We start from the raw sequence: 22,336 nt of genomic DNA on the forward strand, positions 1-22,336 counted from the left end.
TATTCACTAGTTCTTTCTGTGCTCTATAGTCTCTGTCAAAACCTGGATTCCTTGGTAGGTTTAGCTGATTATAATTGTGTATTTGATCTAGGTAAAGCCCTGTTTTCAAAAATGTTCCTAAAATGGAAAACTCACATTTTAGTGTTGCTTCCATTATTCTTTATAGTAAAAGAAATATACATTTTACAGAGATTCAGCTTTAAAAAGTAAGTATTTCCAGAGTATCATACTACATAAGAATTTTAATAAACACTTTGAATTTTCACTATTTGAATGTTCACTATTTGAAAGACATAAACTGCACATGTTATGACAATGTTGTATGCTAGGAGCAGAGGTATGGCTAACTCAGAACAGTTTGTACTTTTTCAGAAGCTGTGCCTCTACATGAGTTATGTTCAAAGCTGTAAAGTCTCGGTGCACTCAGGTACATGCTAGTTTGGTGACGTAACACTTGATGCCCATAAGGGGGTAAAAAAAGGGGAAAGGCATTCTGGGGCCGGGCCACTCAGGGGCCCCTGGAGACCACAAAAACCTTACGCACCCGAAATATCACAAATATTTATTCTCGACCCAAGTTCTCACCAATTCTTATTAAAGAAACATCAATTAATATTTTATAAATAATATTTAAATTGTACAAAGTTTGTATCGAAATGTCGAGCCCCTCCAGAAAAAATCATTGATTTCTTTAGTTTATAGATAAAGAGATACTTTATTGATCCTGAGAGAAATTCAAATCGTCCCCCCTCCCATATGTATATATCAACCAAAACAAAGATTTAAAGAAGCCCCTACATTATTCAAAATTAAACCGTGCAATTAAAAATAGACTCATACAAAGAAATTTAACCTGTGCAGGGATAGAAATAGATGTGCAGATCGTTAAGTTAGAATATCTGCATTGCATTGTGGGTGGGCCAAACCTGACCTCAACTACTTGGCTTTGGAGTGAAACCTTGCCTCACAGAACGTGCAAAAATTCAGTTGCCACAAAAGACTAAAAAAAACGTAACAATTAGCACAGTGTTAGTCTGACATATGTGTTTTTGTAGGAGAAAGCCCGTAACTGAGAGCAAGGGCATGTGCTGTTATGAATAAATCCGATTAGGGAGGGTCTATCCACTGGACAGTTCAGTCACCTAGCCATTTCTGTGTGTGAGCCAATTCAAAAATAGAGCTCAAGAGTCTGCCATGGTATCAGCTTGGTGATGGTGTACTTCACAGTAGCTCTTCGGGTAAAATGTTAAAAGTCAGCATGTTGACATTCTTATAATAAATTATAAATAAACCATACATCCTTAAATCAGCTCTAAAGTACTTAGGTAGGTAGGAAATAACAGGGTGCAATGAGTGGATGGTAAAAAAGGAAACACTGCATGGTTGTGGTTTCAAGTTTTAGTTTTGGATGCCGCTTTTTTATGCACTCTGATGCCGTTTCAACTCCGCTTGGCTAAAGCAGATAAACACTGTTGAAAATGAGAGCGATAAAAGGCTCTTAATCCCCTGTATCAGTAAAAATTCATGATGGCTCTAATTGTAGCTCGGCATCAGAGATGATGAAAAAAGATTGAAAAGGTTTTTACATGTTTTTAAAACTACAATTCAAACTAAAAAACTACAGAGGTCTGATATGACCGTGACTCTTAACTAGCCTACAACTGTTTCCGATCATGATGCATTACTAATACTATTAATTGCTAATAATGCACCATGACCATCGCTGAGAAGGACTGTAAGCATCAATGCTGTGTTAAAAAAATCATTAAAGTAGTAATAATCACTAAATAGACCATGGTTGTGTTTATACACAGTGATGATGTATTTTGTGGGCGGTGCCCTGGGGGCAGGAAGTTCGCTAGGGGTAGCTTGTGGTCAGTTCACATCAGAAAGTTATCAATCATTGATCTACAGAACCTGACCCTGCCCACAGAGGGCAGATACAGACATCCCCACACACTTCAACTGGGTTATGAGGAGTGATAATTGAGATTGAATATTTCAAAATAGGCCATATCCTCTTCATTAGGCCCTTTTTAAACGGTCAACAGTATTTGAAATGAGTTTGTATGTGTTATTGACTTTTTCTTTACCAGCATTGTTTGTTGGTTGGCAAGGCTGCCCCTGGCCAAAATAGGGCTCTAAGGGTAATCTTTCATTATGGCCCCCCTGGCCCGTCATAAGAAATGTATGGTTCCCTTCCAAAGCAGAGCAGTGTTTCCCTTTCATTATATAAGGGGGCTCCCCGCACCCATAACAAGCATAACAAATTTTCATGTAACCTTGATATCCTTTACTTGGAAGAACAAAGTGTATTTAATTTAATTTTGACCTAAATAAATGTGAAATAAATATGCTAAATCCTAATTCACACAAGTCAATAAATTCACTTTAATACTTGCAGCAGCTGGACCCTCGTGTCTTTCAACAAAAGTAACTTTTATCTGAGATAAACTAATAGCACTATTTTTGTCTTCTCTGCTCACTGACTATCAGCAGTTTGTTCATTAAATCACCTTCAAGACAAACACACGTCTATGTTAATTAAGTGAGGCTAAGGAAGATGTACTTCAATCACTTTTATCCAGTTGCATTTCTGAAACCATAAATGTGAACTTTGTCCACATTCTTGTTTAAAAAGTTGAGTCTTTCAGATGATCATTCACGAAGGACAGGCTGTTTGCAGACTGTTTTAGATGTCACTCAAAATGAAAGAAAACCAGGAATATTTTAAAACTAATTATCTTCTTAAAAATCACTTCTAGCATGTGAACATTGAAGTCAATTAAGGTTGATGTTTTTTATTTGACATGTGAGAATCAGAAAGTTCGCTTAAGCTCTGCTTTGACTTGAAAATGTAATGAGTCAGAGCAGTTGGACAGACGTGACATTTCAAACAGAAGGATGATGGGAAATTACAAGAGCTGTTGTTCTACTGTGCACTAATAACCTATATGCTCCTCTCCCTGTGTGTCTCGCTCTCTTTCTGACTCTTTTTAGTCAGACACAGAGTTCTGGGATAAGATGCAGGCGGAGTGGGAAGAGCTTGCTCGGCGGAACTGGCTGACAGAAAATGAGCAGGCGCAGATTCCCTCCAGTGTCTCTCCGCATGAGAAGGTCAATATAATTAAAATGTCTAAATCAGCATGTGCACAAATCCGTCTTCATGACACTGAGAAAGAGATATTGAGAGTATCCATAGAGTAAAGATTGCATGCCTATATGTATATATGTATATATATATATATATATATATATATTGTAGGGCTATTGGCACGAAATTCAGGATTTGAATTTACTTCAAAAGTATAAACAAACAATGTGTTTTGTATGTTTTTAATTTTGTAAATGTGCAACCATCACTGACAAAGTTTTGAAACTGTACGACACCGCCAAAGAACTCATTAAGAAAATATCTGTATCTGTAATGTAAGAAAGCCCTCTAGTGAACAAAATGTGTAACTACATGCTAATAAAGGCAATGGAAACTGTAAGAGTGCTATGTATCTACACACATATTAAATATTATTAATACAATTTAAGCATAACATTTTGAATATCATTTGAAAATTAAAATTAAAGAATGTTATTTGAATGGTATTGTAGATGAAGATTGATAGCCGTAACATACTGTATAATTAGTTGTCCCTAATTCTAAATAGAATTATTTGAATAAAGCATATCATATTCTGACTGTAAGCGTTTATGTAAATATTACCCGATTCATAAATAATGTTCTAGTTACTGACAGCTCTCGCTTATTAAAGGTATTTCTAAAGAAGAGGGGAATAAAAGGTACACTAGCTTTCTTAAGTTGAAATGTAAGCATACCAATATGTCTAAATCTGACTCAAACTATTTATGTCTTGCATAAACCCATGCACTGATTGGATTAAAAACAAGTTCCTGGTTGTCCCTGTGCATTTGCTAGGCAACCGGTTCTAACTACTGTCAGCATTAACCTCGTTAATCGGGATGTGATTAAGGTCCAAAATTAACCGTTTTACTTCATAAACTCCAGGACAGCTGGTTTGACGATTCAAAAGTAATATCCATCTTTTGACAACATTTCACTTTTTTACCGTCCACTTCAGCTTTTTTCATTAACTTTTCAAATAAAATGCCAAATAATGGAATTTGTTAGGAAAATGTGATTAACTATTGAAATTCAGCGATTCATTATTAATCGTTTGACAGCCCAAGTAATAACCCTACATAGTGGCTGTAAACCATGTGACCCTGTTGATGTACAAACATATGTGTGGGCTAAACCATGGACATAATATCTTAATTATTGAGCTCTGTGTGTTCTGGTAGTTGGTTTGTAATGTAATAGAGGGAGATGACTAGCACTCTCAGCTGGCTGCATCTGGTGTTAATGCAAGGTGAAAATGATCACCTCCAGGTTATAGTTTATTTCTTACGGCATGAGGGTGTGTGGTATTGATCTATTCACAGTCACAAATTTGGATGCTAAAAATAAAGTAAAAACTTGAAACAGAAGCAGAATTGGTTCCAGCTTTGCAGTAAACCTGATTTATTTTGTTAATCAGCAGCAACCTTAGCCAGGGTACAGGCTGCTGTATGGCTGAGCCTTTGGTTAAGTGAATAAAGAAAGTGATCAACAATAGGAACACACAGAACATTTTGGGATATAAAAAATATATCCTATTCTAATGCAAGTGTTTAGCATTTTTTAGAGATTTGTTTGTTTTCCAAGGTTGGGCATATGGCTGAACAGTTTATTTCACCCTCCAGCTGCTCCATACATGAGGAAATCATACAAGATTGAACATTTGGGCTCTCTTATTGATCCCAGCACAGAGCTAGTTCTTAAAAGTAAAAGCTATTTCAAAGTCATCTCGTTTAGAAGCGGTCAACAACACACAAGGGTAATAACAGACTGAAAATGCAAAGTTTAACATTTAAAGAGAACAGACAAACCCCGGGGAGCCCAGCAAAGGTTTGATGTGAAACAGAAAAGATCAATTCCTGCTGCTGGAGCTTTGCTTAAATACACAGTCGCATAGGACAGTTGCCCTGGTTTGCATATAAATACAGAGGAGACAAACTGACATTGCCACTGTCCCAATTTTTTGTTGTTGTTTTCTTTTTCGCTGACAGGGTTACTACTTCCACACAGATAATCCATATAAGGACTTGCCTAACGCATTTGAAGAGGGACAAAAGAAGTCCAAAGAAGGAGACTTGCCAAACGCTGTTCTTATGCTGGAAGCTGCTGTCCTGCAGGACCCTCATGATTCAGAGGTGATTTTCTTAAATTCACACACGCACGCACGCACCGGGCAAGGTAACCATAAAACTATTTGTTTCACAGCTGGTGATATGTTTCCAGAAAGGGATGGACATGGCTTCAGTCAGGTCGACAAGTAAAAGAATATGTTTGATTTTCAGCCCCACATCCAACCCCAGTAACTCCCCCAAATGATGAGAAAAGCTGGAGAGGAAGAATGCCTCACTGACCACAGGGGGTGTGAAGCTGATTTAGCAGGCAGTACCCACAGGCTGGATGCTGATTGCCTGTAGAGGGCAAAGGATTTTGTTCTTGTTAAAAGAAGTGTTTACTGGAGAAGACAAAAAAAAGATCTGTTCTTACTTTTGATGAGAATTTCCATTTGCACCAAATAAAGTTGATTCCCCCTTTTTTAATACTCCTTGTTACAAAATAAGGTACCTCGGCTGAAAGAGCAAAGCCTTGATACAAAGTAATTCCAGAATCCCCTGGAATATACAGAAATGTGCCAGTTATTCCGAGGAGAGGATTATCCTGCGGTGTATGGAACTAATACGATTCCCAAATTCCTCCTACGGTGCTTAGTGGCTTATGGCCCACTCTGAAGACCTCGGAGCCATTCAGAAATAATTTTGACCCTCTTTCCAAAGAATAGGACAAAAAGCATCTCCACAGATAAGCTTTAGAACAGGTTATTAGGTGTTTAGATACAAAAAAAACCTAATCTCTTAATCTAACATTTTTTGTTTTGGGGTTAGTACTTTATCAACGTCTGCCCTCTTGTGCTGATCAAATGCATCTTCTTGTTTATCTCCCTGAGGTCAAACAGATGCACAAACACAATGCTTCTCACACAGACACTCTCAAGGTTTACTATGCAAAATGTCAGCATCTCAAATATAGATCAATTTATAAATCATTTGATTGAGAGAAAATTAATGATCAAGTACCTTCATGAATCAACTAATCAATTACATTGAGTTTGAGAGAAAAACTCTAAAAATAATAGAAACCAACAGGGTTCCTCATGCCCCACCAAACTATGCTCAGGTGCCACTCAGTTACAGGATTATACAATGAGAAAATTAATTAATAATCCGCCACACACTGAAAATGACTACACTGTGCTTACAATTAAGTCACAGTGAAGTCATTTCGAGTGTGCGGTGGATTATATTATATTTACTGCAGAGCTGCACTTTGCACTCTCATGGCGGGCTTATTGGGGAGTGGACCATTTTTATCCACTTAGTTTGAAGGCAAGTCTCAACAGATCCAATATGAGTTTCTCCATTTTTAACAAAGCTTCTTTCCTGGTGTGAGTCAGAGAGAGTAGCTCATCAAATTGAGTAAGTCTCATCAAGAGCATTGCCACATGTGTGGGGAAAGTGTATGTGCAACTGTGCATTGGCAACACCTTACAATGCGATACACGATAATCTTATCACGATAAGATGTATATCGCACTACTTGCTAAAATCTACATTATTTACTGTCAAATTAATAGTAGCAGAGAAATCAATTTAGTTGTGTGATTAAGTCAAAACTATTCAATTCAAAATGTCTGTTTTCTCAATACCGATTTGTAATTGTCGATATGAAACTAGTACAAATTAAACAATGTCACCTGTATTGATACCTAAGCAACAAAATGGTATTGTGATTAGTTCAGGATTTGAATTTGAATTACTTAATTATTTTAATTACCAACCTGCTCACAATGCTAGTACTGGAAACAATGAACATATACCAACTGTTAACAGTAATACTAGGCATAATGAGGATTTTCCCCAAATGATGCTATAGACCCATTTAAAATGTTTAATCTCAATTATCACTCATAACCCGGTTGAAGTGTAAGGTGGTGTATGTGTTCTCAGGTATCCTCATCATGTGTGTCAATCACAGCAAACACTCAGGTCAATACTTAATGAAAACTTAGTGATGGGTTGACATCGCTGTCCCTCTCTCGTGTCAGTCTGTAACAGACACTAGCGTAACTGGTGCGTCTGAATGAAAAGTTGAGGCTTAATCCTTTAGATTTAAGTCTCAAATTTGGAAGGACGAGAATCTAAGGTTGCGAGGTGGCTCATAAGAAGGGCTGAACGATTAAATGCACTATATTATACGATTTTCTAACCGTTAAGGCTGCGATTACCTACTGGTCACATGACATGCGAGCGAGAGTATAGCAGTCTGCTAAAAGAGGGTTAATCGCCTCAAGCTTGGCAGAACCTGGCACTGATACAGCTGATACTAACCTGTATCAGCACTTTGAAAAAAGACCACAAAGCCATGTACGATAGTTGCATGGCTAAAATGCCCACCAGTGTGTCAAGCCAGCCAAATACCACCTGACAGAGACTCGGACCAAAATGTTTGAAAGCGTAACTCCTTGTGAATTTGATTCAAAACAGGACAGGGATGTCACTCAGGCAATAAGAGAGTTCATAGGGAAAGACGTAATGCCTCTCAGTACGGCGACCAAGACTGGGTTTACAGCTTGGTTAACTACACTGGATAAGCGGTACAGCGTGCCCTTTTCGCTACTACAACTGACATGTGGTCAGGCTGTACAGCAGAGCTCTAACTTGTGGTGCATTTCATTGAAGAAGACCTCAACCTCAAAGCCGCCTACTTACGAGACGACCACAGAGGGGAAAACATTACGTGCGGCCTGAGAGAGGGGCATGCCAGCAGGGATCTCCATGAAGCGAACCATGTCTGCATAACAACGGACAAAGCATCAAATGGCAGCGCAGCTCAATGAATGGACCAGGCTCCAGGGTTTAGGGGAACCGATTACATCTCGCTATTGTAGTGAGAATGTGTGCGTGCATGTGCGAGTGTTTGTGAGGTGAGAGTGTGAGTATCAGAGTGAGTGAGAGAGAGAATGTCGGTGTGTGTGTGTGTAATGGTGATAGCCTTTTATCACACAACTCCAATTGTAGGGACTACACCATTATTATGTTTCTTTCTTTCACGAAATGCACTCAAGTGTCAATAGCAAAAAGCCTGTTCAAGAAGCTGGTGGGCACTTCTCCCACAGTTAGAAGGCAGCAATGATGGAGGCACAGAGGGAGCTCAAACTTCCTGAGCACACCCTCAAAGTGAGGGCCCAACAAAATGGGGATCCAAAGAAATCATGATTGCCAAAGTGCTGGAACCAGCCAAAGCCGTATCCCAGGTATTGTCAGGTGACCAATGTGCACTGGAAGCTGACCTTACTAGATCGTTTGAAACCAAGTTCCTGGCATTCCTCAAATGACAAATGACACACCTAGAAGCCTTTGAATGTTGCATCGTAAAAGGCGTAGAAGTCTCTTGGCAGCTTTTCGAGACCAGTGTGTCCTCTCTTGCTTTGCCTAGATGCAACTTGAAAATGTTGCAGAGGCAGAGTTAAACAGTTACCTGATGAACCCTGCCACTGATGGAGAAGAGGATCCCTTGCCCTTGTGGAAGGTGCACAAGATCAGCTTTCCACGACTCTGCGAAATTTGCCCTCAAGAATCTTTGTGTACCAGCCCCAAGTGCCGTGTCTTGCACTCGCTCGTCCATACGGCCAGCAAAAGTCGATATGCTGGTTTCCCTAGCAAAAACCTGTAAGCGACTGAGAAGCATACAGTAGGATCAGTGTGGCTTGCAGTGCCATACTTATTTTGCACTGTAGTCTGTGTGGTGTGTTACTGTTATCGACTGGAGATCATTACAATTACTTATACTAATGTTCAAACAGGGTTTTTTAGTCTTTTGAATGATCGAAAACCACAGATTCCTGCAATCAGCACTTTAGCGTGTGTGATTTGTTACTGACTTTCATATTAATGTATACACCATGCGTATTTGGCAGTGCTTTGTTATGTTTTCATGATAATTATTACAAGCTTACAAGTCAGTCAATATACTGTACTACTGTGATTGAATGCCTTGCCTGCAGGAAAGAATAGTGTTGTATATCGTGTTGGTTATAATAAAGAATGATTTATTGCTTTTTTTTTTTTAAAATACTGAAGATAAGGAACTTTTAAAAAATAATCGCACATTAAATCGCAATTGCAATATTGGGATAACAAAAATTTAAATGAGATTATGTTTCCAAATCCTTCAGCACACTAATAACTGTTGAGCATAGATAGCAGGGATAAGAGAGATGTCATGTCAATAATGTCCAAGTTATATTTACAGATTTGAGGTCGTCTACAGGTGGGAATTTTGCCATGATCAGAGGAAAGTTTAAGCATGACATCTCTTCTTCTGCAGCATAGTTACCATCAACAACGGCAGATAGTAATCATTTCCCCTCAACTGCGTGGCTGTTAGCAAAAGGGGTTTGTGAATGAGACATTTTTTGCAAGGCTTATTTGCATGGAAAGGGGCTTCATATACAGTAAATGTAAAACAGATCATTTAAATACGTGCAAGCAGCACTGCAGCGCAGGGATAGTTAAGAGAAAAATCTATTTTATATTCGCCAAATGATAACAAGAGCTGTCATACAAGCAAGTAGCCCGATTCAGTTCAGTTGATTTTTCTGCATTTCAAAATACAACACACCTTTCAGTCAATCAATCAAGAAAATTATTTTGCTTGGTCTATAAAACAAAGGACACAAAGCCTTCATAAACTTGATACTGATAAACCCCACACATAAGTTTGATATCTTTTTAAACTGCAATATATATTTCAGGCAAATCATTTAATAGTGTATCTGTGAGCACCTAAGCACAACCCTCCAACCTAACATTTAAAATTCATTTTAAGTCATGATTACGTGGCCCTTGATTGACCTCATAATGGTTTTAAATTGTTCACTGTTCTAATTGTTTGAATGTAGCTCCTGTGTAGTGATGCGTCTGAAGTGCTGCTCTGCGCAGGATCCCACAGTGTGTCTGACAGACTTAACTTAGTCACTGTTACTGTGTTTCACCCCTGGAGAATACAGACTATGGAGTCCAGTTTTATACCCTGCTGTTTATCATTACCTGTGTTTGGTGTCCCTGCAGGCTTGGCAAGTGTTAGGGACCACCCAGGCTGAAAATGAGAACGAACAGGCGGCCATCGTCTCCCTACAGCGGTAAGGTGAAACAACTGCAACAAATTCTCATTTAATACAAACTAAAAAAAAAAAAAAAATCACTCCTGGACTTTGCAAACTGTCATCTGTTCCTGCTCGAGGACAATCTATGTTTGCACGAATGAGACTCAGTGCAAATGTCATTTTAAATAGATTAATCCCTATGAAATTTGCCTGATAGGTGCCAATGAACTTTTTGGCAGTAGCTGGCAAGTGAACCCAACATTTTTTATGTGAAGTTCTTAAATGTATAGAAAAAAACGAAAGCAGCATAATTTTTGCTTTAAGTGTCTAACTAAACAAGCCAACACCCCGCAATAATTATTCTTAAAATAGAGACTCCCCACATGGATGGTGATTGCAGAGAGCCAGAGTCTGAACAGATTCCTCAATGGGAGATGGCCCACTTTCATTCACAACACTGCCTAAGCCAGAAATTGCACCTTTCTGGGAGTGTGTGAACACTGACAAGTAAAATGAAAACACAAGAGATAACCGTTTAGTAGAAAAGCCTGCTCACACTTGGAAGTGTGATCTATGGTTGGTTCATGTTGTGATATAAACACAATATAAAAAAGTTAAACATTCTGCATGTAAATGTCACTGCACCATATTGTCAAACACAATGTAGATTTGCTGTACTTTGCAGTTCTAATATTTGTGATGTAATTGCTCCATCTGCTCTTGGAGTGTTTGTGTATGAAGTGAGATTAGATGTTTAACTGGCATTTGTCCTGTTGTTGCTACAGTGTCAACACTTTAGTTGGCAAGCTCAATGTAAACCCTGTGTAAACTGTAACAACTAGAGGAAATAATGCCAGAGAATTAGACAACTATGATTCTGAAATTAAACACTTATTTTCACTGTTATGTCCATTTTTAATTTCAATTTTCTGTCTTTCGACTGGGAGCTCTGTCCCTGCAACTTTAAAAATCTTAAATATTTTATGAGATGTGTAAATAATTGATGAGGCAATTTCACAGATTTGGGGTCCTGTAATGGTGTTATTTAAGGGGCCAACATCCCAATTCTTTACAAGAAGAAGTCTGAGTCTTCTCATGTAAAGCATAGCTGGATGGTCAGTCTGGATTAGGGTTTTTTTTATAAATAAATTATATTTGTCCTCCCACTTTTACACCTTGTACTCATGGGAAGCAAAACATCTTCAACAAAGAACACTTCAGATGTGGTTGTCCTTAAGTAAAGTTTATGTAATCTTCACCTTCAGCACACTGCAGTAGTGGCCTGAAATAATTTGGTCTGACTGAGATTATGAGGGTTTAAAGGAAGTCAGTCGTAGGAAATCTGGCTTGAAAATCATCTTGATGAAAGCTAAATCTTTTCCTGGCCTCTCCTCCAGTCTGTTAACTAATCCGAGTTGTTTCCTCTGACACAGTGCTGCTCTTCTCCCCATTTCAATTACAGAGGCCAACGTGGAACTTAGCAGCATTAGCCCCAGTGATATAACCGGTGATATAACTTTAGCACTTAGTACAAGCAATGTTCCTCCTCTAGTTGTGGCTCAATCAGCCATGGCACTTTTTTCCTTCATGCAAACCTAATGCAAATAAGCGAACCCTGGTGCTGAGGACAGCAGGCAGTCCTGGCCTCTGCAGCAGAGTCAGGGAAAGGTGCGGCTCCTCCATCCTGACCCAGAATCATTAGCCTCAGCCTGATGTTCCCTTGCTTTGGCCTGTCACAATTAATGCCTGTCAAATCAAGAGTTCCCTTTGAAGTGTACACCTTCCAACACCTCTTCTCTCACATGCCCGGTTTCTGTCTATTTCCAGGTGTTTGGAGCTCCACCCAAACAACCTCCCAGCCCTCATGGCTCTGGCAGTGAGCCTGACCAACACGGGTATGCGCAACGATGCCTGTGAGGCCCTGCTCCGCTGGCTGCGGCACAATCCAAAGTACAAACACCTGCTGAAGGGAAAGACACAACTGGTCGGATCCCCAAACTCTCAACGAAGGATGTCACATGTTCTTAACATGGGAAGACATGAAAGGTGCAATATTTACACTGAAAATCATCCTTCATCTATGACACACACACACACACACACACATATATATTGTATATATACACAGACATATCTATATACTGTATGTATATAGTAATGTTAGTTTGCAACAACTAAAGAACCCAAATCCATCTGCACAGTCATTAAGTACCGGTAAAGAAAAACATGATATATAATGAGTTTTTATGTTGCAAACTCAAAGATATTCATGAGCCTTTCATATTTCATTGTTAGTCTAGTTCTCTGTAAGGAGAAGCAATAACTAATTTGGATGTTTCCTCATCAAGCGATGGTGTCTAAAGCTGTAATTTCACTGGCAGGCCAGCTACACAAAGCGCTGTGTATCTAGCTTGTCAAACTACTCTTACTACTGTAGAGGTCAGATGGTCCGTGTAATCTTAAAGGGATACTTCACCCGTTGAAACATGAATCTGTATTGACATTGGGTCGTATATGTAGTAGAAATGTGAAATACATTTTGAAGTTGGTGCCTTCTTGGTCATGAAAAGGCAGAAAGTGTCTTTTTGGCTCATGTGGATGAAAGACACCAAATCCCAGAATGCACAGCATTAGCGGCGCCGGCAGCCAGCGACAGCCCCGGTGGCCCCGGTGGCCCCGGCTGCCAGCAGCCGCAGCAGCCAAAACACAAGACCGGCCTGTCGGCAGCAGCCATCTCGCCGCTATATTTATATTTTTTCGCCATTATCAGCTTCCTCCATAGAGCCTGTTAGCATAGCTTCCAACCAATATGGCGGACGTTAAGTTTTGATTCTGGGAGAGCGTCCCCACCCACTGATCTGTGATTGGTCTGTAGGTTCAGTGGTCGAAAATATGAGGAACTACCGTTGTAGTTTCACACCGCTAACCACAACAGCTTCCAGTGACGTCACTGGAAGCTGGCTCCTTTTCAGACTTAGAAATACAGAACTTTCCAGTCTCAGGGGGAAATGAGGGCTGGATGCACGACCATTCAAAACTACTACCAGTTTACTACTCATACAATGCTTAATGCAAATGCTTAAAGTATCCCTTTAAGGCCTGTTCCATCTGATACACCTAGCAACCTAATTTTTATGACTCATGTCTTCTCCAAATAAAAGAAGCTCTTTATTTAAAACATTGATTATTACAGTATATTTGTCCCTGTTATCCATGGAATGTCATCCTTTATGTCAGCTGCTCACTCCTTTCCTCCTGTTTCACCGTCCTCTATTAGTTCTTTAACCTCCCTCCCTTTGTGCTGACCAGCCTGGTGGAAACTAAGACATAACAAAAGGGCAATCCTATCTTTACCCAAAAGCTAAGGACCAGATGACTACTGAGGCAGAAGAAGCTGTCTAGCTGTCATTTTCATTTTTCACTCTAGTGCATTGGTTCTCAAACTGTGGATCTACACTAGGCCCTCTGGGGGAGGTATGGGGAGTGAGGCGCACGAACCAGAGGTTTTAAGTGTGAAGTTGAGCATTCATGCAGTCGAGAAGAATTTGAACTACTTGATATAATACACATAAAAACTTACATTACAAGTAATTTAATAATCCTAAAACCTTCATTTAGAAAGTAGCAAGATAGAAACATAATTATTCATTATTTGTATTACAAAAACATTTGCTTGTTTAGTCAATAAAAATCAAAACAAGGTGTAATGAACAACTGGGGAAAGTTTGAGTTCAAGTTTGGCTATGGACCCTCACAGTATGACACACACCATCTCCTCTTATTGTTGCTCTGCTGGTAACTATCTAATACAGTCAAAATCAATCCCTCCAAAAACCTACCTGTGAAAATCACTGCTTCAGTGTTTGTCAATATGGCATAACTTAACTATTTTTTTTTTTTTTTTACCCTTATCTTAGGGTATTTTTCAATAGTAGGTTTGTATTCATATCAAATGTTTTTTTGCCTCTAAATTAATTTACAAGAGGGGTGTACGGACAGTGGATATTATCTCTCCCTCTCTTTCTCTCTCTCTCTCTCTCTCTCTCTGCTGATATGATTCTGCACTCTTGGTTTTGCTGTGTCGTATCTCTCCGCAGGAGTCAAGAGGGAAGTTTTTTTTTTTAAATGGGAGTTTTGTTATGTTGCATGGAGCCGTGAGGTCCTACTGCGCGCTCTCTCTCTCTCTCTCCCCGGCTCTTGCTCTCTCTCTCGCTCTCATGTGCACGCAGTAATTTTATGAATCAATAAATGAAATACAAACAGGTCGGATATATACTTTGGCGGCCCGCCCAGGTATCGTCTATGTGTGGGGAATACTGACGTAAAACAATGAACAACATACCAACTTACCATCTACATTAAATAACAACTAAAATATTGTATTACCTAATATTTTAATGAACTAACAAGGATTCCAAACAGAACACGAGACTAATTTAACTTATTGAAACTGCACATAAATCAGAATATTTTTTCTCCTTATATTCTCCTCTCTCCACTTTTCTTTGCTCTCATTTCTGTCTCTTCCCTCCCTCTCTCCTTTACTCTCCTGTCACTCTCTCTCTCTCTCTCTCTCTCTCTCTTAACACTCCATGTTTTAAAGTTAACATGCAGTATAGAACATCATGGCAATCCTAGGAGCGCTCACTCAGCAGCCTTAAGTCACACTAATCCTTCGCTGTGTGTGTGTCCACAGCTCCCTGCAACCCGAGGTCAAGGAGCTCTTTCTGGAAGCAGTTCAGCACAACTCTGACAGCATCGACCCAGATTTACAGACAGGCCTTGGGGTGCTCTACAACCTCAGCGGAGAGTTCAACAAAGCTGTGGAGGCCTTTAATACAGCGCTATCAGTGCGGCCCGAGGTAGGAACACCACACGCACAAATAACCAGGCATATAAGACAGAGTGAAGCTGCAGTTAAACACTTCTCACAGGCAGAGATACTCTGCAGGCACAATTAATCTTATCTGTCAATTTAAACCCTTTTTTCATCACTTACAGGACAAGCATTAAGTATTCCTCTGACATCCAGTGACAAACCAATTATCCACATATATTGATTTTTAACTGCCTTATATTTTCCAATAGGTATTACAGTGTTAAAATAAAAAAGTAACAGAAAAAAAAAGATGTTGTTGGTGTCATAGGTCACCAAAGGGTCAATTCTCCCAAAAGTCCATAATAGTACCAAGCTACGCAAGTATGAACTTAACATGTCAAATGTTGAAAACTGAAAAATGTAATTGTTTTGGGATTAAGATTATGTGTACATTTTTAATTTGATGCTAGCAACATGTTTAAAAAAAAAAAAAAAAAAAGTATACATATATTTGCGTCTCTGTTGCATGTTGCATGACATCTGCACTCTAAGCGTTTGTAAATTAAGGAGAGCAGTTTCTGTAACTTTTAAAGTGGAATATTCTAACATTCCTGCTTCATGTAGGATTTAGCTGTTCAATAGTTCAGGGTCTCATTGGTCGTATTTTACGTTTCATAATGCTCCAAATACTTTGAATGAGGGAAAAGTGGTAGGCAGGCCAATTTAGCATCCAGACTCTTTTAGCCATGTTACTGTAATACGTGCAGATTGTGGTTTGGCATCGTATTGCTGAAATAAGCAAGGCCTACCCTGGAAAAGATGCTACAGCGATATCTCCAACATCCCACATATAACGCTGGCTGGATTACACTGTTAACAATCCCTACAGAATTTTAGATTTCGACCCGTCAGACCACAGGACAGCTTTCCATTTCAGCCGAGTCCAACTTATCTCCTTATCGCAATTGTTGTTTTGGAAGTCACGTGTTCTAATTTGCTTGTCATGACTATGTTCAATGAAGGTTGGGGATGATACCGACACGATACGCTTACGTTAAATATCATGTGTTACATAATTTAGCAGCTCATCACCATCCTACAAGCGGCCTAGCCAGATAGCTTATATGCTAACTTGCCTTGTACCTCATGGAGCGGTCCGAGTTTCTGTCACTGAGGTGCTTGGTGAGGTTTGAAGTGTTTGCTTGTTGGTACGACACTGTTTTCTTGAACCTTTAGCATATAGTTACAATAAGTCAGTAGGTTCGCCATAAGCGTCAGCTCTGCAGGGAAGGTAGAACATGGTAGCCCGTTGTGTTTAGAAGTTCAGAACGCCAAGGTATTCTTTCTGTAGATCACTTGCTGTTGTTGTTGGTAGTGGACATGTTGAGACAGAGGCAATGCTCTCTCTTGTGGCTAAGGCTCACGCTGTAAACATGAATGGATGACTGGTGCATCACTGCATTGCTCATACTGCCCCCTAGTGGAGATACAGATAATGATTTTTAATTCTCTCAATCTCGATCATCCTCTCTCAGTAACTTAAACCGGGAACCACATTTGACCTACAAATAGTACTGAACATCTGGAAATTTCTAGTAATGGACCATTTTGAATAAAAAGTAGAGAAATGATGGTATACCGTGCAACACTTATTCACACACTTCAGAGGTGTTCCTGTGAACATGTGTCTAATAAAGAACCATATCCATTTTAAGTGCAGGGCCAAAAGATCACAGCAACCAAAAACTGGGTTTCTGCCTTGTCCCTTGTGTGACATACTCTAAATCTTTAGTTATTATTTACTGTAGACAGTAAAATTCACAGATTATTTGCAATTTTATGTTAAAAAGCATTTTTCAACTGTTGCACTATATTCCAGTTCACTTTTCCACAGAGTGCTGAACCCTTCCCTGTCTGTATTTCCAAAAGGCTCTGCCTCTCGGGGATTCTTTTCTTACGCACAATCATGTTACCAACCTGTTGCCAGTTGACCTAATTAACTGGGATGTTGTATCAGGTGTTTTATCCTTTCACATTTTTTCCAGTCTTCTTGGGCCACTGTCCAATTTTTTTTTTTTTTTTTTGCGTACAATATGTAGAATTTTATGACAATGTTTAAATAAAAATATCTACATTTATTAAAATGTGACTAAACCCATGTTATAATTTTTTGTTGAGTACTTACATTAGCTCAAATATTTCCAACAGATATCAAAGACAGAGAAATCCGTAATTTTATAGTTGTAACGGGACGTGTCTTGCCCAGGCAGCTGCCATGATGAGCTGCCATGACAGACAAAATGTTTATCGTTGCTGTGAAAATACCGGATGTTACGTCAAAGACAGCTACATAAGGAAGCGGGAATTGCTACTGAAAGCTGCCGTACTGTTACTGTATGTGCTGCTTTCATAAAACCGTCATGGAAATTATACTGTAAAATACAGTTTACCACCTAAAAGCAAACTTTAATACGACATGTGATATTGTAAGAGCACACATATATAATATTGATTACCTCGTGTTGCTGGTTTGTTGGTTATTAAACAGATTTGGCCTAAGATCTGCTATAGAAACACTCACATTCTTAAAGGCCACACATAATCGTCACACACAACATGCTCTTATATGCCAACACACATAGTAGACATGAAGCCCTCAAGCTTGAACGCATCCTTAGCGAGATGACTCCGCAAACAACAAGGGACAGCTCATGCAAACAGAGGCAGTGAAGCACACGACTGTCACAGCAATATGTGAAGCAAGGAGCTGCTGAATCTGGCCTTGTGAACTCTTGACTGGCACACATACGCTGTCACTGATTATGCAGCTTCAGAGCAGAACAAGATCTATAGCAAAGCAGAGCTCACCCACATACAAAAAGAAAACAGACTGACACATTTCAAATGCTGATATGCAAGCATGGAACAAAACAAACTGGCAAACACGTTTACAACCACCAACTTTTCCTCCATCTCTGCTTCCCCTTCATGCAAATCAGTCTCTGTCCTCCAAAAATCGTCCCAGGCCGGAAGGAGTATTACTCACTGTTAAATCCATCCTTCCAAATTTGACTTGGTAATATGGGCTCCCCTGCTGGAAAACCAGCTCTGAACACAAAGGGAGATAATTATATCCCGCTGGCTGGCTTAGCCAAAGATGAAGGACCCCTATACTGTAGCAGACCATGACCTCTGTATTCGCCTGTCCCCCTGCAGGTGGGGAACAACGACAAGGACACCTTGTGTGATGTACATCAGCTCCCCTTAAACTACCATTGTTAGGTTACTCAAAAAACACTGGGCTGTGTAATATGTGAGAACTCTCTTGGTGTTTGTGCATTGATAAAGGACACATTTTTAGCTCTATTACACTGTCATGATGTCACTGCAGATAAAAGGCTGAGTGTTGTGTAGCAGGTTATTTAGCTCTATTCCACCTGCACTTTCCTTTTAAAAACAGTAAGCTACCTTTTTATTAATGCATACAGAAATAAATAAATGCAAGCCTCAAGGCTGACAACTCACTTGGCAGTAAGCTGCACTAAGACACATATTTCACATCACCTTTCTGACATTCCACTACTAACCCCACCACTCGCCCTCCATCCAGGACTACTTGTTGTGGAATCGCCTTGGAGCCACGCTTGCAAATGGGGACCGGAGTCAGGAGGCCGTGGAGGCGTACACACGAGCCCTGAAGCTACAGCCAGGATTTATCAGGTCTCGCTACAACCTGGGAATCAGCTGTATTAACCTCGGGGCTCACAGGTGAGTGACCTGGTTAGAGCTAATATCTGTTATCGATACGCTTTGATTTCACCTCTAACCACAAGCAAACAGTCCATCGAGAGGGAGGATTATGAAGCAGATACCAGCCAAACATCTAAAACTATGTGAAATTGTTTATGAACGTCTGGTACCAGCTGCTCTTTGAGGTGAGATAAAAAAGATTATATATAAACTGAAAAATACAGCTTTTATGCAGCAGATGGCTTAGTCCTTCTTAATGTGCAGTAAACAAAACACATATTCAAATTAGAGCAGCAGTAAAACTAATTTCCCTCACCCACAAATCCTCCTATCATTCATCAATTAAACAACTACTCTTTTGATTTGTGCAATAACAGAAAATAAAAACTTGTTATTCCCCATAGTGAATATTATTCATAGTCGGTCGATTGTCTGATTGAAGAACTCTCATTAAAAAATCACAAAGTTTAAGTGTATAGGCAACATGTCTTTATGAATTATTATTCAGTGTAATATGAAGCAAAGCATATGCAGTGTGTTGTTATTGCAATAAATTACTTCACATGATAGTCATCATTTAAAAAAATGAATCAATAATTTGTGTGTGTGTTTACATATATCATATGTCAATTGAAAAAAACTTGGGAGTGAAACATTTTGCCCAAAACTATTTACCCAATATCAGCAATCATAGTTAACACGTTATGTCACATACAACCAGAAAGCAGTCGATGATAACATGTTAGGCAAAAACAGGGTCTTCAAAACAGCACCAATTAGGTCTGAAATTAATATTTTGTAATGATTTTTGTCATGGCTAAAAACAGCCCTGATGTTTGTCTATCTAAAAAGTTAAACTGTTCATTCATTCTCATTTTTGCTTCCACAGAGAGGCAGCCAGTAACTTCCTGACAGCCTTAAGCCTTCAGAGGAAAAGCGGGAGTCGCCAGCAGAACCACCAGGTGATGTCTGGAAACATCTGGGCTGCTCTGAGGATAGCTTTATCCATGATGGACCAGCCCGAGCTCTTCCAGGCTGCAAATATTGGTGACCTGGATCTTCTCATGCGAGCCTTCAATTTAGACATCTGAGGAGTGGGTGGTACTAACACTCACTTCTTGATTTCAGCCAAAGACCAAAGTGCACACATCAGAATGGATCAAAACTGGTGTTACAGACAAGAGTGTGATTTTTATGCATGTCAAAGTTAACTACAGACATCAAAGTTGTTATATTTTTGTCTCAAGTACCTTGGAGCAGGTCTGAGGACAGGTTCTTCCAAGTAGTGACTGCTTTGTGATGGATTTGCACTGCAATTTGTGATTTCCCTGAAGAGCACAAGGACGGGCAAAGATTGTATGAGCAATGCCTTAGAGAACACATCAATTAAAAACTGACTCATCCAGTGGAACAGAGCTAAGCCAGTGGAGACGTGCAGACAGACAGTTCCAGCAGGGTCTCACAGAGGAACCTTCACTTGCCGCTTTGCAGAGAAAAGAGGAGGTCTCGAGGAAAAAAAAAAAAGGTTTCGTTATCCAATTACTTTCAAAGACTCGAGACTGTCTCACCCTCCTGAAGGATGGATTTAGTGAGCAAGTGATAAAGACTGCACCATATGACCTGGAACTCCAGATTCAATTCCTGGCTTGTTTTCATCCTCTTTCAACAGACAATGATACTGCATGAAAAGCATTTTCATAAATGGATCCTTGTTAAAAATTAACATACTTTGAGAAGTTTTCCCTTTGCACTTCAGACAAACAGATAACTTCCTCAACCCAAGTGGAATGTGCAAGCCAGGTTGTAAAGCCTTACTCTAATGCATGCGAACAACAATATTTATTTATACTATTTTTATTGCAACACAGTAACACTAAGCCATGTTCAGACTGGTTTTGATTTCTTTAAATAACTGTCGTCTTTTGAACTTGAAAGCTGTCTGAGCCATTTATTTTTATTTATTTTTTCAGTCTTGGCTCCTGGCTTTTGTTTGTTCCCTTTATGCTGACTGTGAGGAGAAATGCAGAAAATCTGGGCAACACTGATCTGTCAAACCTTCATTTGTGTGAAAACTTTCAGAGTTCTCTCTGATGAAAGAAAGTTTGACAGGTCTAAAAATATCTCTGTCCGCTTAGGATGGCTTTAGTAGCCCATACATCATTCTCTCATTTTCCTAACAGAATTCAATACAGCTTAATAGCATTACAGGTAAAAATAAATGTGTAGCTGCAAGCCAAGACCTTAAAGAGCTTTGGATATTTCCTAATGCAGTCATTTGTATCTTCGCTGCGGCTCTGCGGGCAGGGAAGCTCACACATTTAATTAAATCAGTTTGCCTCAGCCATCATGCATGATTTAAATATTTGTGTAAGCTTGAGCAGGATGCTGCACATATTTGAAATGTTTTCGCTCCACCGTCTGCAAACGTTAGTTTACATAATGATTATAGAAAACATTTAGTTATCCTGCAACCAAAAAACACGTTTGTAAGGAGACATTTCTTTCAGAAGATTCTTTTGTTGTTGTTGCAAAACCTCAGAAGCAAAGTTATTTTCTTATAACACACTTTTTTTTGGCAAATACCCTCTTCTGTGTCACTAGTCACTCTGTGCACTGAACACCAACAGAGTCAAGTAAATGATAGATAATCTGCTGTACTTTATAGCTCAACACCTTGCTGGTTTGACAGGTGTTGTCCACAGCCTGGGTGTGCTGGAGAAAGTGGGTTTCTATATTCAGATCCTATGCAAAAAGGTCATGCTTTATGTTGCCATTCAGATTGTCAGGTTGGTCTTGTCTGCCTCAGCAGACCAAAAAGAAGTGGTGATTCAGTGCTTTGAGAGAATGCTATCAGGGGAAACCAGAGACCAGTTCAAGAGCCATTCATTTCTCAAACTGTAACGCTTTGATGCCATGGTCTGAATAGGAAGAAGTGCTTCATTAGGAAACTGGGGAACAAAAAAAAGAGAGCAACAGATACACACACACACACACACACACACACATAGACAAAGCATCCACCTGAACTGTAGCCTTCATGTTTTATATCCACATGGTAGAACAATATGTCTTTGGCCTCCATTGCTCCCACCAAATTCAAACTGTACATCAAACTTTGCCATCTGATACATGTTCTATTCCACATGTCTGTTGCATTTGTTCTCCCAGAAACTCACCTTGGATGCACTGAGAAGAAAACTGGCTCCTTTTTGTGAACACAAGAAATCTGTTACTGTTTCTCTCAATTACAATAATTGGATTGAAACAGAACAACTAACATAGTTATAAACGCTGAAGCTGTAGTAAGATATGAAAAAAAAAAGTTTGCAGAGAGTTGCTGTGGCCATCCATAATGTTTAATAGATCATGGAGGCAGAGGAACCCATTGAGACACAGCGAGTATGTGCATGCCATCTGCATGCTGACAGTGGTCACACAATGGCAAAGGAAACAACATCAAAGCAAGGTGAAAATG

The 22,336-nt window shown here is 39.5% G+C and overlaps 1 protein-coding gene across 2 annotated transcripts in view; it reads left to right on the forward strand.

Annotated features, from left to right (window-relative positions):
- Positions 1-22,056, forward strand: part of pex5la (peroxisomal biogenesis factor 5-like a) — a 92,912-nt gene extending 70,856 nt beyond the window's left edge. For both annotated transcript variants that reach the window (XM_061033617.1, XM_061033618.1), the window contains 7 exons: positions 3,001-3,117; positions 5,125-5,268; positions 10,258-10,328; positions 12,120-12,338; positions 14,989-15,154; positions 18,722-18,879; positions 19,751-22,056. In XM_061033617.1, the coding sequence (XP_060889600.1) occupies positions 3,001-3,117; positions 5,125-5,268; positions 10,258-10,328; positions 12,120-12,338; positions 14,989-15,154; positions 18,722-18,879; positions 19,751-19,952 (1,077 nt within the window). In that variant the 3' untranslated portion in view covers positions 19,953-22,056. The remainder of the gene's footprint in view (positions 1-3,000; positions 3,118-5,124; positions 5,269-10,257; positions 10,329-12,119; positions 12,339-14,988; positions 15,155-18,721; positions 18,880-19,750) is intronic.
- The last annotated feature ends 280 nt before the right edge of the window (positions 22,057-22,336 follow it).

The sequence above is a fragment of the Labrus mixtus genome, chromosome 3, assembly GCF_963584025.1.
Source record: "Labrus mixtus chromosome 3, fLabMix1.1, whole genome shotgun sequence".
NCBI classification, from domain to species: domain Eukaryota; kingdom Metazoa; phylum Chordata; class Actinopteri; order Labriformes; family Labridae; genus Labrus; species Labrus mixtus.